Source organism: Tenrec ecaudatus, chromosome 2 (assembly GCF_050624435.1).
Source record: "Tenrec ecaudatus isolate mTenEca1 chromosome 2, mTenEca1.hap1, whole genome shotgun sequence".
In the NCBI taxonomy this organism is placed as follows: Eukaryota; Metazoa; Chordata; class Mammalia; order Afrosoricida; family Tenrecidae; genus Tenrec; species Tenrec ecaudatus.
In genome coordinates, this window is record NC_134531.1 from 280,061,387 (window position 1) to 280,087,556 (window position 26,170).

General features: G+C 41.0%; 1 protein-coding gene across 2 annotated transcripts in view; it reads left to right on the forward strand.

Moving 5' to 3' along the window:
• Positions 1-26,170, forward strand: part of CXADR (CXADR cell adhesion molecule) — a 76,349-nt gene that overhangs the window by 32,365 nt on the left and 17,814 nt on the right. Inside the window, exons 2-7 of one of the 2 annotated variants that reach the window (XM_075542466.1) lie at positions 6,688-6,857; positions 16,212-16,416; positions 19,986-20,141; positions 20,994-21,116; positions 21,621-21,759; positions 22,944-23,127. In XM_075542466.1, the coding sequence (XP_075398581.1) occupies positions 6,688-6,857; positions 16,212-16,416; positions 19,986-20,141; positions 20,994-21,116; positions 21,621-21,759; positions 22,944-23,127 (977 nt within the window). Of the gene's footprint in view, positions 1-6,687; positions 6,858-16,211; positions 16,417-19,985; positions 20,142-20,993; positions 21,117-21,620; positions 21,760-22,943; positions 25,314-26,170 lie in introns of those variants that run through there. The other variant, XM_075542465.1, reaches the window with a different exon arrangement.

The window sequence follows — 26,170 nt, forward strand, 5'->3', positions numbered from 1 at the left end:
CCTGAATGCTCCATCCTTAGAGAAGGGAGTGATCTTTTTAAAAAATGATGTGACGTTGACTCCTACCCATGGGGGACCCCATGTGTTTGACTAGAAAACGCTAGAGGATTTTCAACGGCTGACTTTTCAGAATGACATCACCAGGCCTCTCTTCCAACGTACCCCTGGGTGTCTTCAGAATTTGGACCTTTATGTTAGCAATTGAGTGTGTGACTGTGTATACCTCCCAGGTTCTTTCAGGACAGCTGCTACCAGATAGAAAATGCTTACAGACGGCAAACCCCGGCTCTGCAAACGATTCCTAATGGGTCTATCTTACTGCCTGTTCATCAGCATTCTTTCTTCCCTGATGTTTCACACACGACTGATTCTTACAAGTGTTGTTAAAAAGTTGGATATCTGAAAGGAGCTGTGTATTGACAAAAGTTTAATAGATATATTTACAGTAGCAAGTAAAAGAGAGAAGTAGTTGTGGAGGGTACCTCAAACTTCATGCCATTGAATCACTACCGTCTCTTGGAGACCCTGTAGAAGAGAGAGTAGATCTACCCTTTTGGGTTTCAGAAGCTTCACATCTTTCTGGAGAAACAGACCACCTCGTCTTTCTCCTGTGGAATGACGTGTTCAAACCACTGACCTTGCAGTTAGCAACTCGGTGCATAGCCCACACCACCACAAGGGTTCCTTCTTGTGTTCAGACACTTCATGGAGTCGGGGTTTTAGGAGGTTCAGGGCCATAGTTTTATGTAACATCAATGTTTTTGGTCTAACACAGTGCTTTAGTGCTTCGATTTTATCTTCTAGTTTCTTGAGTAGTGTTTGAGATCTTAAAAGCTTGCAAACAGCTCTCCTTGGCACAGCCTGGAGCAACAGGAGGAGAGTCAGAAGTAGCAAGAGGAGGGAAAAAAAGAGGAAGCTGATACCAACGGCTCAAGTAGAAAGAAAATGGTTGGAAATGATGATGCCAACATAGGTACAAATATGAATAACACAATAGATGTATGGAATGTTATAAGCACTGTATGAGCCCCAATAAAATGATTTAAGCAAGAAGTAGTAGCAAGAGGATATGAAACAGCTGCCTGTTTTGTCATGAGACCAAAAGAATCCAGATGGTGCCTGGCTGCCATTACTGAGCGTTTTGATCAAGCACTATATACAAAAATCCTGATCAAAAGCGGGGAAGTGCAGAAGGGTTTCAAGATCTCTTGGATGCTAGCCTTTCTGGGGTGTTGGAGCCTAGCTGAACCCCTGAAACTAGCGTTTGAGATACTCATAAAACCCTAAATCGAAAGTATCCTTGAAATCCTGAAACCAAATAATAGTTAGCTTGACTAGTTGTAAAGAAATGGCTGCCTTGACCACTGTGTTCTTTCAAACCATCTTATAGCATCAGATTGGCACCAGCAACTCCAAAGATTAAACCGGAGAATAGAGAGCATCGAGCGTATGTTAATAGAGGGTGATCACAGTCGTACAACTTGAAGAATTAATGTCACCAAACCGGACACTTAGAAACTTTTGACTTGGTGTTTGTTTTGCTGTATGTGGTGTCAGTAATAAAACTAAATATTTAAAAAGGCTACTGTAACCTAATTCAGATATAAAAGCACTTTGGGGAGTAGCACCCATTTAGGGATAAACGGCTCTTGTATGAGCGTCTGGCACATTGCTGGAGCTCAGGTGGTGTGGTGGTTTTGTGTTGGGCTGCAAGGTCAGCAGTTTGAAACCCACCAGCTGCTCCTCTGGAAAAAGACGAGACTTTCTGCCCCTGTAAAGAGTGTCAATCTCACAAACTACAGGGGCAGGTCCACCCCGCCTGCCCTGTTGTGTTGCCACCAGTTGGAACTGACTCGGTGGCAGTGAGTGGCTTTTTGATCATGTCGGTGGTCCAAAGAAGTCTTTGAGTGAAGAGAAGCTCTGATAATCCAAAGTATTTGGAATTTGCTTTTGGGGAAGAAATCAAGCCCCACACTGGGAATTGTTATTTCAGTCATTCTGAAATGGTGTGTGATGCAGTTTGTTTATATTTTCCAATGTCAAGCACTTACTAAATGGACCACGCAAACACTTGTGGCTAGATAACGTTTCATCATACTCTGGCTGTAAGTGAATAAAATTATAAGCAGATAAGTTACTTGATTTAGTTTTCAGGCCATGTTTAAATTTACAAGTATCACTTATTTGCCAAATATATAAAATAATTAGTAATAGGAAAAAAATCCCTAGAAACTGAATAAAAACCAGTTGTCTGCTGACTTGCATTTGTGACCATTTTAAAAACTCTGCCTTTTTGAAAAGGGACCGTTAAAAGTTGCTAGGAAACCCAGTAATTGTTTTGCCCCATCTTAAAAGCTATTAAGTGTAGTTTCGTAGTGCAACACATGGAAGAGTGCTTGAATGTTTTAAACATCCTTGAAAAAGGAATGCTGAAAGCCATTGAAAAGTTTTTGTTTAAAGTTTCTTAAGTAGTATACATGTATTAAGAAAATCCCAGTGTAAAACAAATGGGCAAATGCCTCCATTCAAATGTTAGTTCCCCAAAATAACTGCTGTTAATTTGGTATATAGCGTTGTGCCCAATCATTTGTAAACACACATATTTATCTTTAAGTCCGTGTTTTAAAGTGAAAGTTATGTTTGTATATCCAACAATGAAAACACCAAAAATCAAGGCCATTGCCACGGAATCAGTTCCTATACATAGTGACTCTGTGGACGGTTTCCACGTCTAGTTAATTATGAGATCTTTCCTCCCGAACAACAATCTAATTGTGTAGCTTTTAACTGCTGACCTTGGAGTTAGCAGCCCCATACCTAGTCCTCAGTGCTAGCAGAATGGAAGAAAGGAGAATTTCAAAACAAAGTTGCATATTATTTTGCTTTTATATAGTTTTGTGTCAGGGCCGCAATCTCAAATGCAATTTAAGAACATTGATTAAGTCTTAAATGGGATAAAGACAAATACCATCCAGATGAAGAAGAGAGGCCTCTGTCATGACATCATTACTGGTGTTCAAGGTTTTGCTGAGGAGCAGAGCTTTAGAAAGGACATGGGAAGGCAAAAGAGACTGTCTCAAAAGCACAGTTACAGGTGGAACTACAGACACAGGAACAGGACCATGATTGGGACGCATACATTATGTTAAACTGAAAAGCTTACAAGATTGGTCCAAGGTAATCAGAGCGTAGCCAAGAAGGCATGACTCACGTCTGTGTGACCTGCAGCACAGTGTTGTCTATCAAGAACACACCCAGGCCAGCCTAAGGGAGACTGCCTCACCCGGGCCGGAGAAGGGTGGAGGTCATCAGTCCACTTTAAACGGCTTTCTGCCTTTGCACTGGGGACATTTCACAGCTTGGTGAATGGTTAGAAGGAATTCAGTGGAGTCTTAATCCATGTAGGGACTCTGCAAGCATATTTTGGGCTTTCACTGTCATCTATAGCTTCTGCAACAGGGATTTAAGAATTTAAGCCTATGAAACAATTTAGAAAATAATAAAAATGTTTTATTCCTCAAAAAAAAAGAATGTAAGCCTAGTTACAAGCGTAAATACTGAAAGCATGAATTAAAGAAATAGAACTTTTCTGCATTTAGAGGTCAAATTGAGGGCATTTAACTTTTTATTTGACCTGTGCTGAATAAAAACACTCGGAAAACTCTGATCAGGGATTTTTCATTTTTACTTAAAGCATTTTTCTCTCCTTGATTGTATGTTTTCAACTTTCAGAATATAAGATTATGTCTTAATTAATTTTTGAAATGGAATGTTCATCCTGAAATCTAATACTTATATTGGATTTACCTTACATGGTCCATAAAGTATTAATGCCCAATCCAGTTAAATTTAGTCAACAAATACTGATAAGTAGCTATGAGAAAGAGCTCTTCTCATGGACAAAGTGGAGACCCCATACCAACCTATAAGATAATTGGACAGTGTCACAGAAGGGCCACTCGGAAAGGATGATAAATCTAGGGGGTTGTACAGCACTGACAAGACACATAACTCTCCTCTACTTCTTTAGTGTTTATTCCCCATACTATTATGGCCTTTGTTTTACCTTATTAATCCTGTTAGGCCTGTGTATGTTCATTTGTATAATAGAGCATTGGCGGCATGAAAGGCAACATAGATAACCCTTAGGAAACAGTAACAGGAGTAATGAGTCCTGAGGGTATGGCAAGAGGGAGAGGGGAGGGGTAGCTGATAACAGTATAACTCCACAAGAAGGGAATGAACAACAGAATTGCAGGTGAACTGATACATTGAATATGGCAATAAAATAAAAATATGTAATAATAAGGATTCCTGGGGGGTAGGATGAGCTAAGGAGGGGATAAAGGGGAGCCAATATCAAAGAGTTCAAGAAAGAAAATATTTTGAAACTGATGGTGGCAACAATTGTACAATCATGCTTGATCTAATTGAATTATACATTGTTAAAATATCTGTAAGAGCTCCCAACAATGTGTTTTTTTAAAAAAACCATAAAATAAAGAGCTCTTGAAGTAGAAGGAAAAACTCCTTACTTCTGCAGATTAGTATTTTTAGTTTTTCAAACTTGATTAAAATTTTAATCCAGCTACCTTTTTATTTTCACCAATTTTGTAGTTACTGATTACTTTATTAGAGATTACGACAAGAGAAAGAGGTGCCCACAATTTCTACTTACTCTAAATGGAGCCAATGACATAAGTGGATATGCATTTAAAAGGTAACTTTAAAATGTAAGGTGTACTCAAAAAATAACTCTTCAACACCTAGGGGATCTAATAAAGCTCTGGGGCCCACCTAAGTCAGCTTAACAATAAAGGGTGGGGCAGGTTAGTGTGTGTGTGTGTGTGTGTGTGTGTGTGTGTGTGTGTGTGTGTGATGAAATTTTGAATGGGTGATACAAAGAGTTTAAAGTACTGTGAGCTCCTGGAAAGATGGAAAATGAAAAGCATTGTAAGTTGGGGAAGTCAAAGAATGCCTTTGTGAATGAGGTAGGTATGGCAGTGTTATTCAGGGAATTAAATTTAATTCTAGAGAAGCACTTCAGGTTTTACACATATGTATCAGACCATATAATGTTAAATAGAGTGGTGGTGTCCGGTGCAATCAACTTGATTTTGACTCTCACAGTGATACTCTGTAATACAGTACATAGGGTTTTCTAGCTGCTCCGTGGGGATCTTTAGGCTGTCATCTCTACAAAAGCAGATCACCAAGTCTTTGTCTCCATGGTGCCACTGGGTGGGACTGATATGCCAAGGTAGCAGTCAAGTGCATAACTTGTGTCACCAGGGATCCCTTTCAGTAGAGTGAAAACCAAACCCACTGCCATCAAGTTGACTCACGGGGACTTACCGTAAATACTCGAGTATAAGCCGAGTTTTTCCAGGACATTTTTAATGCAGTTTTTATGGTAAAATTAGGTGCCTCGGCTGATATTCGGGTCGGCTTATACTCGAGTATATATGGTACTTGGGTGTATGAGGCTGTACTTCATGAGAGTGGATGTCTCATCTCCCTCTGAATGGTTGCTGGGTTTGTTCTGCTGAATTATGGTTAGCAGTCCAGTGCTTACCTAACAGTACCACAAAAGGCTCCTTTTAAACTGAGCTCTGGACCAGAACGGGGACAGGAATAGCATGGATTTTTAGGGGAAAATGAGGGCAGTGGTGTTGGTGGTAGAACTCTCACCTGCAGTCCCTGAGTCCCAGGTTCTAGCCCAGGCATTGCACTTCCCTCACAGCCACCAGCTGCCTGTCAGTGGGGTTGTGCATGTTAAGAGGCTGCTCAAAAGTGCAAATCGATCTGTCTTGGAAGAAGTAAGGCCAAAGTGCTCCTTAGAGACAAGGATGGCAAGACTTCATCGTACATTCTTTGGCATATTGTCAGGAGAGACCAGTCCCTGGAAAAGGACATCATTTCATGTTGGTAAAGTGGAGTGGCCATGAAAAAGAGGAAGGAGATGAATTGACACAGTGTCTGCATCAGGGACTCAGGCATGGGAACAATTAGAAAGATGGCGCAGGACTGTGCAGAGTTGCAGCGAGTCAGAGCCAATTTGATGCTACCTAATAACAACATGAGGCAGGGAGAACTTTATTTAGGCATCCAGACTCAGGTAGACTAGGATAAAAGGCCTTTTTTGGGGGGATTTGAATGTAGTAAGGCATTTTTCTCCCACTCTTGTGTGTCCCTGGTCACAGTGGGTGTAGTGGTGACTTCATACTGTCTGCTTCTTTTGATCTCAGATTAGAAGACCACATTGTTTGTCTGAGTGATTTGTCCAGAGGACTGGTTTCTTCTTTAAGCCTTTGATTTCCATCATTTTCTTAAGTGTCTACCTGCAAGCTTTGAAGACCCCAGGTGCTAGTCACCAAACTAAGATGCAGAAGAACACTATGAACTGTGTTATGCCTGTTTACTAGCTGTACTTGTGTACTCATGTACTAGCATGCCTTCTTACACACAGACCGACCGACATAAACACACACATGGTTTTGGGGCATTGTTGCTCCAGAGAGCATCCAGAGCTGTGGCCTTTAGCAAGCAGATTGTCAGGCCTATCTTCTGCGGTGCCTTTTGGTGGGTTTGAACTTCGAGCCTAGTGGTAGAGTGCTTAGCCATTTTCACCATCTGGGTGTTAACTCTGCCAGCGTTAATAGTCTGTGTACATGTTTTTTCCTCCAGATTTCATCAGAAGCTTAAGTATAGATTCTCCTTCCGAACAGATGATTGAAAAAGCCAAAGGGGAAACTGCCTATTTGCCATGCAAATTTTCCCTGGGTCCTGGAGACCAGGGGCCACTGGACATCGAGTGGCTGCTCTCACCAGCTGACAATCAGCAGGTGGATCAAGTGGTAAGTTGGATAAAGGCTTTACTCACTCAGCAGATGTTTGTGAACTTGGGTCTGTGTGCACTGCTGTGCTGTTCACCGCGGGTGGGCATGGGGAACTGGGAAGAAAGCCCTAGACAGCTAAGATTTTTAGTCTGGGTGACAAAACTTTAGATGTGGAGGACTATGCCATAGAAGGGTGAGAATAATAAGTGGCCTACAATTTCAGAGAAAGACGAGGTTGCTCACTTGATTTCCAAAGAGGAAGAGGAAACTGAGAAGTAAGCGTCCAGAACTGTGGGTTTGGAAATATATTTAGGTGGGCAGCCAGAAGCAAGTGGGAGCAGTATGAGGCAGGTACTACGGGGTCACAGTAGGAATGAGCATATGTTAAGGGCCTGAGAGTAAACAGCACTTGGTTAAAAATTCGGTGAGGATTTTAAATTTTACATGAGGGTTCTGTCACCATTATAAATTGTCATTAAATGTCATGAAGCAGTATAATAAAGTTACATATTCCTAGAATCTGTTTTCCTTAGGGTTTCAATTTTAAAATTCCTGTTCAGTGAATTTCATAAATTAAGCAAAGTCTTTATAGCATAGAAACAACCTGAGAAAACATCTTAAATTTAGAAAACTAAAAAGCAAACCATGGTTATAGAAGTTGTCTCAATGTGGGGAGAATCTAGTATAAAAAAACTTGGAACACTGAAAATAGTACAAAGGAGGGAAATTGCTCAGTTAATCTACCATCACCTATATATATACACCACACTTTTCCTTTCAGAACATTGGTATTTGATTTTGATTGTTACATACTGATCTGATAATACCATTAATAAAAAGAAGTTAATAAAGTATGTAGAGCAGAAAGAAAATATTTAGGGGAATCAGTATATTTATTTGAGAAGAATCTTCTGATTCATTAAAAATGGAACATATACACATGCAACATATATAAGGGTGCACGTATATGTACAGATATACAAGTAATATGGGTAGGTGTGTGTGTGTGTAACCACTGACGCAGTTCTAACTCAAGAGTCACCATATAGTGATCACTAAAATAGAAGGACTTCCTCGACGCTGAACTTACAGAAGCAGAACCCCTTGAGCTTCTCCAGGGCGGCCAATGGGCTTGGAGCGCTGACTAGCCAGCTCACAGCTTTGCTGCATCAGCAGCCTCCTTCATTAAGAGTTAAAAACAAAAAAAGAGGACCTGATGCAAGGGGCTTAAGTGGAGAGCAAATGCCTTGAGAATGATTGGGGCAGGGAATGTATGGATGTGCTTTATACAATTGATGTATGTATATGTGTGGATTGTGGTAAGAGTTGTTTGAGTCCCTAATAAAATGTAAAAGAAGAAAAGAGAAAAAAAATGATTAGGGCAAAGACTGTACAGATGTGCTTTATACAATTGATGTATGTATATGTATGAACTGTGAAAAGAATTGTATCAGCCCCAATAAATTGTTAAAAAAAAACAAACCACTCCCCCAATAAAGCTCTTCACCTAAACAAAAAAAAAAAAAAAGAGTTAAAAACAAACCCATTGCCACGGACTTGACAGATTACTGTATATACTCGTGTATGAGCTAAGTTTTTCAGCACATTTTTATGCAGTTTTGTGGTAAAATTAGGTGCTCCAGCTGATATTTGGGTTGTCTGGTGCTCGAGTATATATGGTATTTAAAAGCTGGAAGTAAAATCCTCCCATTTAATGTGTGAATCGTAATGTATTTGTGAAGGAAAGAATTAGGGTCCTCTCCAAGTTGTGAATGACTAAGACCACTGCTTGTAGGGACATACCTCTGTCCTGGTAAGTGCGAAGTAAGCGCAGCTTGATTGATTCTGTCCGCTCAGCCCAGATACCTTTTGCCTCCACCCCTTCCTTTCCCTTGCCCTCCACCCTCATCCTGACACTTCTCTCCCCCCGCCCCACTCTAGTTGCTAGCACCTTGAATATAGGCCCTACCTCAGGCGATGAAACCAAAGCTAAATACACTGTCGTTGGGTCAGTTCTGACCCACGGTAGCTGTTAGTCCGGCTAGACTCGAGCCACTTATCCATAGAAACTCATACACATAGAAGAGAGAGTTTTACGTAAAGGGTAATTATACATTAAGAAGGCATCCTAACCCAGTCCAGTCCAAGCTCATATGTCCAATACCAATCTATAAAGTCCTCTTCAGACTCACGAAACACATGCAATGAAGCCAAATGCAGGACGATCACCGGCCAGTGGGTAGAAAGTCTTTGGATCCAGTGGCGTTGTAAGCATCTCAGCGCTGGCAGGGGTCTCTGTGTGGCTTCTCTGGATTTAGAGTTCTGGTTGCATCAGGGTAGGGCCATGTGGCTTGGGAATCAGCATAGTTCTATGTGTCTTGTCAGCTACAATGTCTCCCAAGAAGTGAGCCGAGAGAGAGAGAGAGAGAGAGATGTCTCCCACCAAGGAGAAAATACAGGATTTCTCAGAATTCTCAGGAGAAGGCCATGCCCACCCAGGGGCCTTATTGCCTTGACGTGATTGACAGACTCGACTCCACCCCTAAGCTCCAAACTGACACCAGATTATGTAACTACCAGAGTGACCTCTAAGACAGGGTAGTACTGCCCCCTTTTGTTACACAGCACCCACTATGCTTCCAGGGATGGGAACTATACACAGAGATCTCAACAAGTTCATAGAAATACAGAGTTGGAAAATCATGAAATTTCCCCCAGAACTTTCTGAGTTCCCTTTGTACAGAGGACATGGGTCCTAAATGCTCTGTCTTCAGATTTTATCTCATGAGTGACCTGTGACTGGTTCTATAACAGAAAGCAAAGAGGCACTGTCCAGTTGTGTACACTGTCGTCTTGAGAATGTGCATGTATGGCAAAGAGATTTGTGCTGAGTGGGAGGCATGGACTTGATGTCTGTAGTAGTTGTGAGATAATTAATTGCGCAGGGCACTAGGTTAGGAATGCCACTATTGGGCTAAAAACCTAGCCTCTAACCTAAAACATAGTCAATCAGACCCAAAAAATGAAGAAATAGGGCGAGATTGCTTCAGAAGAGAATGTTTGCATAGATTTTCAGCTGCATTGTAAATTAAACTGCATTCCCTTCTCTTTTTTTTTTGTTTTAAATGTTTTATTAGGGGCTCATACAACTCTTATCACAGTCCATACATATACCTACATCAGTTGTATAAAGCACATCTGTACATTCTTTGCCCTAATCATTTTCTTTTCTTTCTTTTTTTTTCTCTTTGCATTCCCTTCTTAATGTATCACAGCTAACTGGTTGTGTATTTCCAGTCTAAGAATCAGAGACTTGGCCCAAAGACTCTTCTTTCTTCATACTCAGAATGCAGTTTTACTGTGTACTAAACAGATGCTTTGGTGGCTCAAATGATTTGCCCTGGGCTACTGACCAAAAAGGTTGCTGATTGAAACCCACCCAGAGGCACCCTGGAAGATAGGCCTGACAATGAGTGTCCATAAAGATTACAGATCAAGGTCAAGAATGCCCCATGGAACTTAATTCCACGGTGTAGCACATGGGGTCTCTGAGTCAGATAAGACCCTACAGTGTCATATTTTTTCATATGCTGGGCAGTGTTTTGATTATATTTACTTATATAAGTCTTTTTTTTCCACCTTTTAAAATTTTATTTTAAATCATTTTATAGGGGGCTCTTACAGCTCTTTTTTTTTAAAACAATTTATTGGGGCTCATACAATTCTTATCACAGTTCATACATATACATACATCAATTGTGTAAAGCACATCTGTACAGTCTTTGCCCTAATCATTTTTTTCTCCTCTTTTCTTTTTTTACATTTTATTAGGGACTCATACAACTCTTATCACCATCCATACATATACATACATCAATTGTATAAAGCACATCCATACATTCCCTGCCCCAATCACTCTCAAAGCATTTGCTCTCCACTTAAGCCCCTTGCATCAGGTCCTCTTTTTTTTTCCCCCTCCCTCCCCTTTCCCCCCTCCCCCATGTGCCCCTGGTAATTTATACATCATTATTTTGTCATATCTTGCCCTAACCGGAGTCTCCCTTCCCCCCCTTCTCTGCTGTCCCTCTCCCAGGGAAGAGGTCACATGCGGATCCCTGTAATCAGTTCCCCCCTTCCAACCCACTCACCCTCCACTCTCCCAGCATCGCCCCTCACACCCCTGGTCCTGAAGGTATCATCCACCCTGGATTCCCTGTACCTCCAGCCCTCATATGTACCAGTGTACAGCCTCTGCCCTATCCAGCCCTGCAAGGTAGAATTCGGATCATGGTAGTTGGGGGGAGGAAGCATCCAGGATCTGGTGGAAAACTGTGTTCTTCATCGGTACTACCTCGCACCCTAACTAACCCATTTCCTCTCCTAAACCCCTCTATGAGGGGATCTCCATTGGCCGACACTTGGGCCTTGGGTCTCCACTCTGCACTTCCCCCTTCATTTAATATGGTATATATATACATATATACATATTATATAAGTCTTATAATCATACTCAGATGAAAATTATTATGCACTTTAATAAAGAGAAAGAAATGGTGGTCTGGAAACCAATTGGTAACCAATGTCTTTGAGACTTTGAATGTAGCGCTCTGACTGCCACACCTGAACTGTCATTATGTGCTGTCCCGTCCTGCTGCTTCGTTTGCTTTCTAAGCCCCGGTTTTCTCGTGTGTGAAAGAGGACCAAATTTACCTATCTCACAGTGTTGTGAAGAGAATCAGTCTGTGTGCACAGAATTTTGTAAGGTGCAAAGTAAATAGAAATGTTAAGTGAGAAATGTCAGCACAGACTGTACTACGCCAACTTGAATGAATGTGACTTGTTGCATCCTAGCAGCGTGGCTTTGTTGTGTGAGAACAGTTGTTCTCATCCTAATTGTAAAATGTGACGGTGTGCCCATCCTGGTAGACTTGTCAGGAGGCATACATGAAGATGTGTAAAACTGCCTAGCATGTATCAGCATTTTAAAAAATCATTTTATTGGGGCTCATACAGCTCTTATCACCATCCATACATCCATCCATCCATTGTGTCAAGCACATTTGTATATTTGTTGCCATCATCGTTCTCAAAGTATTTGCTTTCTGCTTCAGCCCTTGGTATCAGCTCCTCATTTTTCCCCTCCCTCCCCGCTCCCATCACCCTCATGCACCCTTGATAATTTACAAATTATTATTATTTTGTCATATTTTACACTTTCTGACATCTCCCTTCACCCACTCTACTGTTGTTCATCCCCCAGGGAGGAGGTTATATGTAGATCATTGTAATCGGTTTCCCCTTTCCACCTTCCCTCCACCCTCCCAGGATCACCACTCTCAGCACTGGTCCTGAAGGGATCATCTGTCCTGGATTCCCTGTGTTTCCAGTTCATATCTGTACCAGTGTCCATCCTCTGGTCTAGCCAGATTTATAAGGTGGAATTGGGATCATGATAATAGGTGGGGAGGAAGCATTTAGGAACTAGAGGAACGTTGTGTGTTTCATCGTTGCTACACTGCAACCTGACTGGCTCATCTCCTCCCTGCGGCCCTTCTGTAAGGGGGATGTTCAGTTGCCTACAAATGAGTCTTGGATCCCCACTCTGCACTCTCCCTCATTCACAATTATTTGATTTTTTTGTTCTTTGATGCTTGATTTCTATCTCTTCAATACCTCGTGATAACACAGGTTGGTGTGCTTCTTCCATGTGGGCTTTGTTGCTTCTAAGCTAGATGGCCGCTTGTTTACCTTCAAGTCTTTTAGACCCTAGATGCTGTATCTTTTGATAGTCGGGCTCCATCAGCTTTCTTCACCACATTTGCTTATGTACCCACCTTGTCTTCAGCGTCATGTTGGGAAAGTGAGCATCATGGAATGTCAGCTTAATAGAACAAAGTATTCTTGCATTGAGGGAGTACTTGAGTGGATGCCCAGTGTCCATCTGCTACCTTAATACTAAACCTATGCACATAGATATATTTCCCCATCCTCACATAGATATATATATTTACATATGTACATGCCTTTATCTAGACCACTGTAAATGCCCTTTGCCTCCTACTTCTTTCCTCTTATTTCCTTTTATGTAGCACCAGCCCAATTTCTCCTTGGTAATCAGGATCAATCACACAGTGACACCCTTCCTGACCTGTTGATCCAAAGGCATGAGAAGCCCATAGTGGCCAGGGGCATTCTCAGAGCTGCCAGTTCAGTGGAATCCGTGCTGTGTTTCCAGGTGGGAGAGTTCCTTCCTTCGGAACCAGGACCTCCCGTCCTGAAGCGCATAGGGTTGCTGGCACAGGAAGTGGGGCCACTCCAGCTTCCACCCCTTGGTTCCTGGACCCATGAATTCTTACTATTGGAGACAAAGCGCCATATATTGGCCACTGGTTTCGAGTATATACAGTTTCCTAGAGAACATTGCCCCAGCCCCGCAAGTTGTTGCCACCTAGTTGGTGCATTAATTGTGTCTTTAGGAGCCCATTCCATCGTTCTGTCAAGCCGGCAGCTTCAGGATGATGAGGAACATGACACGACCAGTGGATTCCATGGGAATGGGCCCATTGCCGCACTGTATTTGCTGTGAAGTGAGTTCCTTGATCTGAAGCAATGCTATGTGGGATGCCATGCCAGTGGATGAGGGAGGCATTCTGTAAGCCCACGAATGGTAGTTTTGGCAGAAGCATTGTGTGCAGGGAAGGCAAATCCATATCCAGAGTAGGTGTCTATTCCAGTAAGAACAAAACGCTGCCCCCTCCATGATAGAAGAGGCCCTATGTAATCAACCTGCCACAAGTTGCCGGTAGATCTCCCCAGTGGCATTTTGTAGTCGAGCTTCTAGAACTCAAATCAATGTACTCTCTAAATAAAAAGCAGAGACCTTAGGAAATTTGGAGCCGGGTGAATTAATTTGGTTCCCAACCACCAAGAAGTTCAAATCCTTGTGATGCCTAAGTGTGCAAGATAGCAGTCCCAAGTTTCTAGCTCCCTAGACTGTACTGTATTATGTTGTGTGTGGCAAATCTGCAACCTTTGAGCTGAAGAGGTGCAGGGAGCCTCGGGGAGGAGACACCGAGACTGCTGTGTGCAGCAGGGTCACCCTAACATGGCCACGGTCCACATCCACGAACCTAGAGCCCATCACCCCTTACTTAGCAGCGCCTGCCACAGGCGCTTCTCAAGCACCAGGTGCAGCACACAGGAGAGTAACATCCGCGCCCGCGCTGTGAGCTGCCGTCAGTCCGTGTGTCCGCATGTTATAGCTACTGTTACGACATTGTCTCCTGGGAAAATTCGACAAATGGTGTTCAAAACAGTACTGGGAACACATCATTGTCAGGCCCTCTATGAAAGACTACTCCGTGTGCATACCTAGCAAGCTGAAAGTACAACACCTAACTCATTGCTGTCAAGTCAAACAGGAGGGGTCAAAAACACAGCCGATTGAACCTAATGGCGTGTCACAGCAACGATTCAATGGATGGAACACAGTAAGAGACTAGGGGCACCTGAGGAGTCCCCAGTGCGCCTCTTGTGTGGATGACGGCACAAGGGCTTGAATTTGCAGCGTGAATCAGTAGTGGACCCTTTAGCTGCTCTGTCATCCTTTGAACAAACTGGTATTGAGTACATATACATAGATAAAAGGATTTTTGGCGGATGAAGGGTATTCACCGGAGTAGGGTTGAAAATCAACTCTCCGACCTCAGAAACTATCTGTAGAATAAACCTTGGAAAATTCTGTTCTTGAGTGATATTTTATCTGATTGTACTGCTCAGATTTAGCAACTCACATAAAATGTTATTTTTAGATGTAGATTTGCTTCCTTATTATTTCTGAGGTTGGCACCTCTGCTCTTTAGCCTTTGGGTTTATTATCACCAGAATGGAACATTTCATTAGCAAACATGCTAATAAATTAAGTGAACTGATTAGAGATAACTATTACAATTTTTTTCTAAGTCAGCATCTTCAGTACTTTTACACAAAAGTTTAAGTTCCCATTTAAGAATTGGTTGTTCAGTGACATTGGTTACATTCCTTACCATGTCTGAACATTCTCATTTTACATGTTCCTTTTCATAGGAGTCAGTTTTTTTTTTCCGAGTCTCCAAGATGGTCATTTATTCACCTGTACACGTCCTGCTGTGACATTTCTACTGACACGCCCTGTCAGTGTCCTGCCTTTTAGTTCATATTGAGCCTGTGCCCAACTGACATGCTCACGTCATTTTTATACAAAATGCTATAGGGCCAGGATTCTCCACCCAACACTTCTGTAACCTGTTTAGTGGCTCATTTACGTGATCTCAGTCCAGGGCTAGGAGTCAGTTTTAAAACCTTTTATTTTCCTTCTAATTCTAGCCTTCAGATAGTCCCCAAAAAAAGTTCATAATAGTAACAGAGAAAACTCAGTGGAATTAGGGAAAGAGTTTTTGTTTTTAATCCAAGAAGTCTTTGGAAGATGGTGCTAACCTGAGTACACATATCTTAAATGACGATGCGGGCTTATACATTTGGTTGGCATACTGCAGCTTCTGCAGCAGCTGGTGATTAGAAAACCAATTGTCTCGCAGTCATGTCTGACCCATGACAATCCACATGTGTCCAGGTAGACCTGTGTTCCATGGGGTTTTCAGTGATGACTATTTTGGAAGTAGATCACCAGTATTTTGCTCTGAGGCAGCTCGAAGCAGACAGAAACCTCCACCCTTTCAGTTAGCCAACAAGTATTAACTGCTGTTACTACCCAGGACTGCAGGAAAAATAATGTATAGAAATGGGTAGTTCTGAGTCCAGTCTCATTAAGCTCTCTTATATAAAGGTATATTATTTAATTGTGCTTGGTCTTCGTCTTCCCAGTTAAAATAAGAATGTTGGGCCAAATTGAAGATCACATCGGTGATCTCTGCATATTTTTCATTCTGTAATTATGGATAATTGTAGGTTTTTCATAGAAGGACCTTAGTGGCTTGGTGGTTACGTGTTAGGCTGCTAACCGCAAAGTCAGCAGTTTGAAACCACCAGCCCCTCCAAGGAAGAAAGAGTCGGCTTTCACCTTGTAGACATTTCTTGCAGGGTTTCCGTGAGTCCACGTAGACACAATCGTTGTGAGTCAGGTTTTTCATATTATTCTTAACTCTTTTTTTCCTGTTTTCTAAAAAAGGCTTTTTATTAAAATTCATTTTAGCATTTATTGTGGTTTGTGTGAATGTTTACAGAGCACATTAGTTTCCCACTTGACAATTTCTAAGAATTTTCTGAATCTCACAATTGTGCGATTATATTCATCTCTCCTTTAATGAGGCAGGATTTTAAAATTTTGGTTAGTTCGCTGGCTGTTTTTCTCCTCTCGTTTTGATCTTCTTCTAGATTATTTTATATTCTGGAGACAAAATTTATACTGACTACTATCAAGACCTGAAAGGACGAGTGCATTTTACAAGTAACGACCTCAAATCTGGTGATGCATCAATAAATGTAACCAATTTACAGTTATCAGATATTGGCACATACCAATGCAAAGTAAAAAAGGCTCCTGGTGTTGGAAATAAGAAGATTCAGCTGACGGTTCTTGGTAAGTTGTTTGTATTAATGTTACCTATTAACAGAATGAGTGGTCACAGGCTTTTAATAGCATCATTCCCATTAGACAAAAGTATCATGTATTAGAGCCATAGTTTTATATGCTTACAATACTCCAGTATCCTCAAATAGCATAAAACATAAAAGTAGTTTACTTTTTTTGACAGGAAGACTATAGAATGATTTCTTTATCACATTGATAAAAGACTTTGAAAATAGTGGAGAAGCCCTGAATTATGGGGGAGAACTTTAAGAAAAAATAGAAGATCCAAGTTATTTTTTTTTAACCTATGAATTAATTGGAGCCCCTTCATTTTTGGGGCCTCGGTCTACCTTTTAGAAAAATATTTAATGATCTTTAAATTTACCCATGGGCTCTCATTCAGTTTAACACTAGTTTGTATACTTTAAAATTTTAACCTTCATTACCCCATATCACAGGTTTCTTTTATGAACAGGAATATGTGGAAAGTGGAATATGCTAGAAAGAATATTGAATTGGCGTTTGGCCATTAGACACCAGAGAGCAGCATATGATTTTGCTGAGCATCAGTGTTCTTATTCTTAAAAGGGAGGCAGTAAAATAGGTCATCATCAGGCTATCTTGTAGCTCTGGAAATGATAAAAATGAAATCAGTGCAAACTCCTTTGTTTGGGCAAGTTACATTTGCTGTCTGGTAAGTCATACCCTTGCCTTGGTTCGGTGGCAGCACGCACAGGCAGTCTACACCTGTTTTCATTCGCAGCTCTCACGTGTTACAATTCAGAACTATGTAAATCCCCATGGCGGTAGACGTCACACAAAATGTGCAGTGGCTACCAGGGAGCGTACTGTAACTGTCCTGCTGCCTAGCTAGGACAGTAAAATTCCCTGTTCTTAACCTAAAATCTTCTGTTTTAGGGGGAACTTAGGGACCCTCTGTTTGTAGGAAATGCTGATAGCCAGAATTACCTAGCATACCCTGTAAATAACAAATCAGGACAGATTTATGCACATTTAGCTGTTTCGTTTGTTTTTGTAGGTAACGGGTTGCAGAGTCGAGTAAAAAAGTAGTTTTAAAGTGTGTTGAGTTTAAGTCATTTAGAATATCATTGTTTTCTAGAGAACTAAGAACAGAACAAATGAGACTAGGACTTTCACGTTCCCCAGTAACAACTTCTGAGCTGCTTTGGTTTGTAAAGCAGTCTTCTGGCAACTGGCAACATCAGTGGTGGGTACATAAGGGGAGGACAAGGCACTCCATCCTAAAGGACAGTGGACCACCATATTTCTTCGGCCACGAAATAAAGTGATCCCGGACAAGGATCTGGAATGTGACAGCATTGGAAGGGCTGCTTACTGTCTTAGTTATCTAGTGCCGCTGTCACAGAAATCACGTGGGTGGCCAAATTTATTCTCTCACAGTTTGCGTCTAGAAGTCCACAGTCAGGCTGCCAGTTTTGTGGGAAGGCTTCCTCTTGCTGCTGGTCCTTGTCTCCTTTCAGCGTCTGTGGAGTTGTCATCTCTCAGGAGTCTGCGGTGTCTTTGCATCAGCCTTCCTGGGTCTGGGAAGTTCTCAGGACAGGGACCCTAACCAGTGGACCCCAGCGGTCCATTTTTCCTCTGTGTTTTTAAAAAGTAGTTTGTATTGGCATATAATTTATATTACAATTCAATAGTTCAATCCTATTAAGAAGTGTTATACAATCATCACAATAAATTTTACATTTTCTTTCTTGTACTCACTGTAGTTAGATCCTCATTTCTGTCCAGCTTTCCCTGCCAAACCCTCAAGAAACCATTAATCCAGTTACTATCTCTAGATATTTGCCTATTATGACTTTCATATACAGAAAAACATATACAACCTTCTTCCCCCAAACTAACAATAGCAAAGTAAAACAGAAAAATATGAATCAAAAAGCAGAAAATTTAAAAACAAGAACACATTTACAAGGGGTTGAATCTTAACCTAAGTGCACCTGGAAGAATCCACTTTTCAATGCACTCTGCATGACAGCAAGGCCACCTACGGTCAGATTTCACCAGAGGCTTTATCCATGTGCATTTCCCCTTCACATCTTTTTTTTTCAATCTCAAATAACTTTAATATGGGTCAAAAGGGAGATCAAGTGATATTACCTTTTTAACTGTGGTGTTGATGAGGAATATCGAATGTACTATGAACTGACAGAGCGAACAAATCTGTCTTGGAAGAAACACAGTCAGAACGAAGTGAGGATGGTGAGACTTTTGGGTGTGTTATCTGGGGGGAGTAGTACATGGAAAAGGACAGCATTTATACTAGTAAGATAGAGGATCCGTGAAAAATCGGGAGCTCCTCAATGAGATGGGCTGATACTGGCTGCTCAGGATGTGGTTCACCCTGTCACCTAGGCCCTATTTAATCCCTGCCTCTGCTCGTCTCAGTGCCGAACGAGCGCTTGATTCAGGGTGAGCTCCCAACGCCCCTAGGCCCTCTGTGGGGTCCTTGAGACTCTGAGTCTTGTCCAGTGACACCCCAGGTCTCATCGTAATGTGTAGTGCCTTCCCACCTGTCAGTCCAGTTTTCATAGAGTACATGTTTACTCCCGGTGGGTCTGCCTGGTTAGACTATCAGTAGCCACCAAACTAGACACTGCCATGAATGGGTGAATAGGTAAGCAAATAGATTGGAATACTGCTTAAAAATTCAAACAAACAGATGACTGGTATATGCAGCAACATGGATCAGTCTCACAGACATGGGAGAGAGACAGAAAGTTCATGTCGTATTGCTCCATCTATATGAAGCACAACTAATCTGTAGGGATAGAGATCAGAAGCAGATAGACCAGACCACAGGCATGAGGAAACTTTCTTGGGCGATTAGGATAGTGCTTATCACTAAGATCATCTGTGCATCGAACTGCTCATTTCATTGTATGTCCACTGGCTTCTTGAAGTGGAACAGAAGTGTAGGCGATGACAGGGTTGAGAGAGGGCAAATTGCAGGGAGTGGGATACAACCACTCGAAATGTTTATCCAGGGATACCTGGCACGTAGCCTCAGACTTCCCTTTGTGTAACACTTTTTGAAGGTCTTGCGTGTCACTGTGGAATGTTAACTGGTCGCTCTTACTAGACTTGTGCATTGTAAACCCTCTGATGTACGGGTAGCTGCAGCACCCAGAGGATTGTGACTTGGCACACACTCCCAGAGGGCTTCATGACAGGCCTGGAGGGAAAGAATAGGTAAGAAACGGAGAGGGGAAACTTCCCTGAGTCTTACCTGGTTGAGCCCATGATCATCCTTGCTCTTTTGAAATGCGGCTAGAATGGAGGGGCAATGGGCTGCGCCTGTGTCTGTTGCCAGCCTTCCTCATGCAATCGCTGCCTGCCTGAGCTCATCTTTGCTTGGTTTCTTGTTGGTTAAAGCTGAGTAAACTGGCATTAAGGCGATTGTGGCTTTCAGTCTTTCTGTGAATTCTGAATGCAGGCCCACCCGATATTGGCTGCGCAGCATGCTGTGTGTTTTCAGTATTCGTTATGAAACTTCATTCCCGTTCGCGTATTAAGTTACGGGGTTTTTTTTCTTTTAGTTAAGCCTTCAGGTACCAGATGTTACATTGATGGATCAGAAGAAATCGGAAATGACTTTAAGCTCAAGTGTGAGCCTAAAGAAGGTTCACTTCCATTACGATACGAGTGGCAAAGATTGTCTAACTCTCAGAGAATGCCTACCGCGTGGTTAGCAGGTACGATGTGCCATTGAGGGGGGTGTTTGTGTGTGTGTAAGGTTCCAAATGCCTTCCCTTCCCCACACAAAACAATCAAGGTTCGACTGGAATTTATTCAGTGTTCCATAATGCCATCTCAGGGTCATGTGAGAAAGATTAGTAAAACGTCTATAGTAATAACACCTTTTCGAATATCTCATAATTTTGTGGTACATTAAAAAAAGTACTGGTGGAAAATCCCTATCATAAATCTTATAGTACAGTGGCTGAATTATAATAATTAGGTCTTGAATGTTTTGCCTTATTAAGGGATTCATGTTGGAGAAAACTCATTTATGCCTACTGTGTTAATTGGCTCAGTAGTTCAAACCGTTTACCATTTCAAAGAATGCAACACTTAAATATAATCCTCCTGTCCTTCCATCCTCCCTACCCTGGTCTTTCTGCGTGGCTTCTGTTTTCTCTTTGCAAACCGAGAGGCCAAACTACATGACTAAGGCCCCTCCTGACTTTGTCCCATAAGATAGTTGCGTGCAGACTTTTCCGTGGAACCAAGACCTTTGATGGCTTGGGACACTTAAGAGTCAGATGTAGCACAAAGTGGGTTTGTGTCTAGGACCCACACCACTGCTTCCAGCTAAGGATCTCTGTGCCGTAGCTAATGGAAATGGATTACTCTGGTTGAGCTCCATGGGAACTGGAGGCACAGTTGCTTAAATTTTTTGAGCTGCACATGTAGCAACACTTGAGTATTATGCTTAACATTAGTCTATTGTGCTTTTGTCTGGACTGATATACTGTACAAAAACTTTGGAGTTGAAACAATACTGTAAAATTGGGTTTGTTCTCTCTCTCCCACCTTCACCATAGAAACGACTTCACCTATTATCTCTATAAAAAATGCCACGACTGAGTATTCTGGAACCTACAGCTGCACAGTCCAAAACCGAGTGGGGGTTGATCAGTGCCTGCTGCGCCTGGATGTTGTTCCCCGTAAGTACTTTTCTCTGTTGGTTTCTGGTCGTTCTGTTCAGTCCTTTGATTGAGTTGGAGTGCATATTAAGGGGAAGGGGATACTAACTTTGAGCTATGTACTTGGTGGCTGGGTTATTAGCGTGTCTAGCTTGTGGGAAGGAAAAAGGTTATACTCTGAATAAAATCTTCATCGTTGTGATATTCAGTTAAGAGAAGTTGCCAGCTCAGCTCCTGAGAACCATATTTAGCCATTATGTGTACCTTAGAAAATTCGTCAATGCTAATCAAGGGGGCTTTGTATATTAAAATAGTTTAGCCTTATTTTACTTGTTTTATGCTTCATATAAAATTGTATATTTCAAAGAAAAGTTCTTTTAATAGCTTTACCCTGCCAGGCGGTAAAAGGCTGTCAGTTTTCTTAAAGTTACATATGCAATGAAATCAAACTATGAATGTGTATACTATGTTTGATATGAATCTTTTTTAACTATTGATTATATCTTTATTAATCTCGTATTCTAGCTTCAAATAGAGCTGGAACAATTGCAGGCGCTATTATAGGAACTTTACTTGCTCTGGTGCTCATTGGTCTTCTTATCTTTTGCTGCCGTAAAAAGCGCAGAGAAGAAAAATATGAAAAGGAAGTTCATCATGATATCAGGTAATTAAATGGAAACGGGTTGGATGATGTATGTGGAATTCACTGTGTCTCTAAAGCACTAGTTATCATCATCCAAAGAAAACATGAGAATTGACTAAAGGCTGTGGATTCTCCGTTCAACCTGCTGGAGAAGGTATACTTTCATTTTCAAACATGTAGATCAGCCATCATTCATGATGTCACATGTTCCCAATCTTCTGGGATCCCAGTTTATGAACCACAATGACTTTCTCAATAATTTTTGACATCTCCCAATAAAATGACAGGAGGGGATTAGGACAGATGTTGAGATTTTCGAGAATGGCTTGAATGTATCATTTGGCTAGTTCATAAACCTGTTGGTAGCATGATTTTATTTTCTCAACTGCCCTAAACCAGAATATCTTAGCTAGTAGTATACTTTTGAATTACAGAAATTTTAATAATGTGATTTAAATGATAACTTGGAAATTGACTTTTGGTAGTTCTTGAGTAGTGCTGGCAACTTGTGTCTTTAAAATGACCAGAGATGACTCAGATATATTTGTAAATATTCCATGTTAAAATTCTTAGCCGAATTATGCAACTTTGCATGCCTGAATCTAAGGTTTTTCTCTAGGGCATTAACTAACATTGATAGTCAAAATAAGTTTTTCTTTCTTTGGGTAGAATTATATCTAGATATTCATGCTTTAAAACTATGTAACTAGTTATTTTTGACCAGTGCTACTAGAATCTGAAAATATTCAAGCTTTGCTCCATGTAAGATGTCTCACTGCCACTGAGTTGGTTCTGACTCGTAGCTACCCTACAGGCAGGGCAGAACCACCCCTGTAGTATTCTTGGACTATAATTCTTTATGGAAGTAGAAAGCTCACCTTTCCCCCCAAAGAGCTGCTCCTGGTTTCGAACTCTTGAACTTTTGTGCTTGACAACCCAATTCATTACCCACTATGCTATTGGGACTCCTGGGACAACATAGGACCATATAAATTTGTGTAAAAACCATAGTTTTATTTTCTGTGAAGAGCCAAACTCAATTAAATGTTGTACTGAGGACAAATACCAAGTTCATGACACTGCCACTGGCTCTACTTTCTTTACTGTATACAGTTTAAAATGTCATAATCCTGGAGAAACTTGCATAACCATAGGGTGTTGAAAAGCTCAGTCTTCTAACTTGCATTGGGGACTTGGCTTTCCAGGGAAGATGTACCTCCTCCGAAGAGCCGAACGTCCACTGCCAGGAGCTACATCGGCAGCAACCATTCATCCCTGGGATCCATGTCTCCTTCCAACATGGAAGCCTATTCGAAGACTCAGTATAACCAAGTACCAAGTGAAGATTTTGAACGTGCTCCTCAGAGTCCAACTCTCCCACCCACTAAGGTAGCTGCCCCTAATCTCAGTAGAATGGGAGCGGTGCCTGTGATGATTCCAGCCCAGAGCAAGGATGGGTCCATAGTATAGAGCCTTCACCCTTTCTTTCCGCTGGGCTCTCCTTGAAACGATGCGCAGCTGCTCTGTTCTAACTGTTGTGCTCCCAACCTCAGAAAGCATCAAAAGAAGGTACTCAGAATCCATAAGTCATGTACTTCAAAGACTTGCTTGCTTATATCGAAACAGTAAAGGCATTACAGTTACTAAAGATAAACCGTACTAAAAAAGGATGGCTTTTCTCTAAGATGTCGATCTTAAAAGTTTCTAAATATTAAGATTTAAGTAAGATGTAGCACTTTGAATTTGAAATCATAGTTGAGGAAATTGGTAAACTTATATGCCCACCAATTTGATACTTGAATCATCTGAAAATGGTACTTTATATTTTCAACCGTTCAAGATGCTTTTCTCGTTTAATTTATGGTCTATTAGACCCGCGTGCCCCCCCCCCAAGTTGGTAAAGAAACATTCATGACAAAAATACTTATGAGGCTGCAGAAAGTGTGTGCGTAAAACGGAACTAAAAAATTAGGGACTTTCCCACAAAGTCTCTGAAGCCCCCCTCATATGCCTGTTCTTGATTTTGTAGCTGCTCCTAAAAGTATGTGTTTAGAATGTTTTTTATAAGATAACGGCAAACACTGAAATATTAGAAATGAATGCATGTCAGGTGCACACAGAGATGATGCTAGGGGTGTAACAGTGGGATAGATTTTTGTGGGTGAGTGATCGACGACCTGATAAATGAATGGAAGTTAGTAGTGTGCTCACGTCACTGAACTCACAGGCCCAGGCTCATTGAAAAGGAATAGCTGTTCCCACCCAGCTTAATACTGACGCTCTACTTTCCATTCAGAACAGATATAAATATACTACTTAGTAATTAGATATTGAAACTCCCTAATTATTGCTCCCAAATTATTTCAGTTGCTTTTTTTAATGTTGCATATTTTATATTTAGAAATATCTATAATCCTTACCCCCTTGAAAATAGTTCTTGGAGGATATTTTCCTCATAAGTTCAGATGATCAAATACATTTAAGAGAGTAAGTCTCCTCAGTGAGTTCTCTATTTCAGATTTGGGAGGATGTACAGTTGCTATTGTATGCCAACATGGCTGTTTAGTTCCAGAAAATTAAGCTGAGCTTTGAAAAAGTATGAGGTATGAGTACTAGTTAGTGAAAGTGATTTATTCTTTAAAAAAAGAAAAAGGAGTAAAAAGCAGACTCCTCCTAACTGCCAAATGTGTTAAATACAAGTATTGTTTTAGTAGAAAAAAAAAGTGAATTTATTGTATTTCCCTTAAGATTGTGAGGGAGTGTGGATATAGTAGAATGAGCCAACATTTTCGCTATAGTAAATAAGGCCTGCAATAAATTATTTCATTAGCTCCAAAACCTTTTCCCTAGATTCTAGTAGGGAGTTGGTTTCTGTTAACCTTTGGGTGCTGTGGTGGTAAATGCTGCATTATGAAGTAATGTTGGCATGAATTTATCATTAGGTGAAGTATATACACTTTTTAATAGTAATATAAGCTGAATGTGTAATGAATTAGTGTACAGTTTAACATGTTTGAACACAGTTTTAACCTTACAATTACTTTTATATGTATGTTAATGATTTCATCTGTGCCTTTTAGGTAATGTAATTTTTATTAAAAATTTCTGGTGCCTATGAGCTAGCTATCACCTGAAAGGTGATTAGAGGTGAAGGTACTGTTTCCAAAAATGAATGCATCACTGTGACCTTCCTGTCATCACACATTGAAGTGAATCTTGCCCCTTCTTTTCTGATACTTTGGGTATAATTAAATGATTGATGTATTTGTAAAAAAAATTTTAATGTTAACACTGCCCGCACTCTTGGATTGTGTTCATGGTTTCTGGTTTTATAATAGTAACACTATTTTTGAATGCAAGATATCTGGACTCTTTTATAGGAGTATAGTTTGTAAGCTATTAGAAGAACAAGTAGCATAACACAAACTTTGATAACAATGAAGTGTCCTCTGTTCCTGATTTCATATAGTAAAGATTATGCTGTCACTCTAAGTAGAGATTACAATAGAAAGTGGGCATCTTCGTAGCTTTCATGTTTATCTAGGATTTGAATCTCGTCTCAAAAGGCTTTCCATTCAGATTGATACCAGCTACAATCTGAAATGAGTTAGACCTGTTGACTGAGTGATTTAGATTTAGGCTCATTTCTAGCCACTATTATTAATTTCACTTGAACCAAAAGTCTATGTATTTCACTGATAACCTCTCAAACAATTCTCACAGATAATTTCAGGTACTTGACATAGAAATATTAATAGTAATCATCAGCAGTTCACCAGTAGTACCAAAGTGCCATTCAGAGCATTTCCACTAGAGAGCCAACATCAGGTCAAGGACAACACTGCAGCTGCAAGGCAGAACCATTAACTTCCCCATTCTCCCTAAGGGCCCCTGACAGTCACCTTTCGTAGGTGCACAGGGTCGCAAAACCACACGGTGCCTGAGGTGTGTGCTGCTGCATCTTGACTGCAAGTGGTTCCAGGCTCCTTTCCTTCTTAGCACTCTTTAAGTCTCTGCAGTTAGAAAGCACAAAGGGGGACCAACAGTGCAACTATTGATCGTGCTCCCAGTTATTCTGGGAAAATAACGGCTGCTAATTTTGACCACCTACCTTGACAGTTTTACAATGGAAATACAGCCCATGTGGATCCTAATGGAAGTTAATTGAAGGGACACTCTTATTCATGGATTATGCTATGATGAAATATCTGATTTTTTTGTATTTGCCCCAATTTATGTACTACCTTTACCATTTTTCAGTTCAACAAATGGGTAAGATGGATTCCTAGAAATTTGGACTCAAATACAAGGGGCAGGTAAACATCTACATGAAATATAAAAAGAACTCATTGCATGAAGTTGGATATCAAAATCTGTAATATGTTAAACAGCTAATCTTAGTGTCTCTCTGTATGTAGCATGTATACTTGAG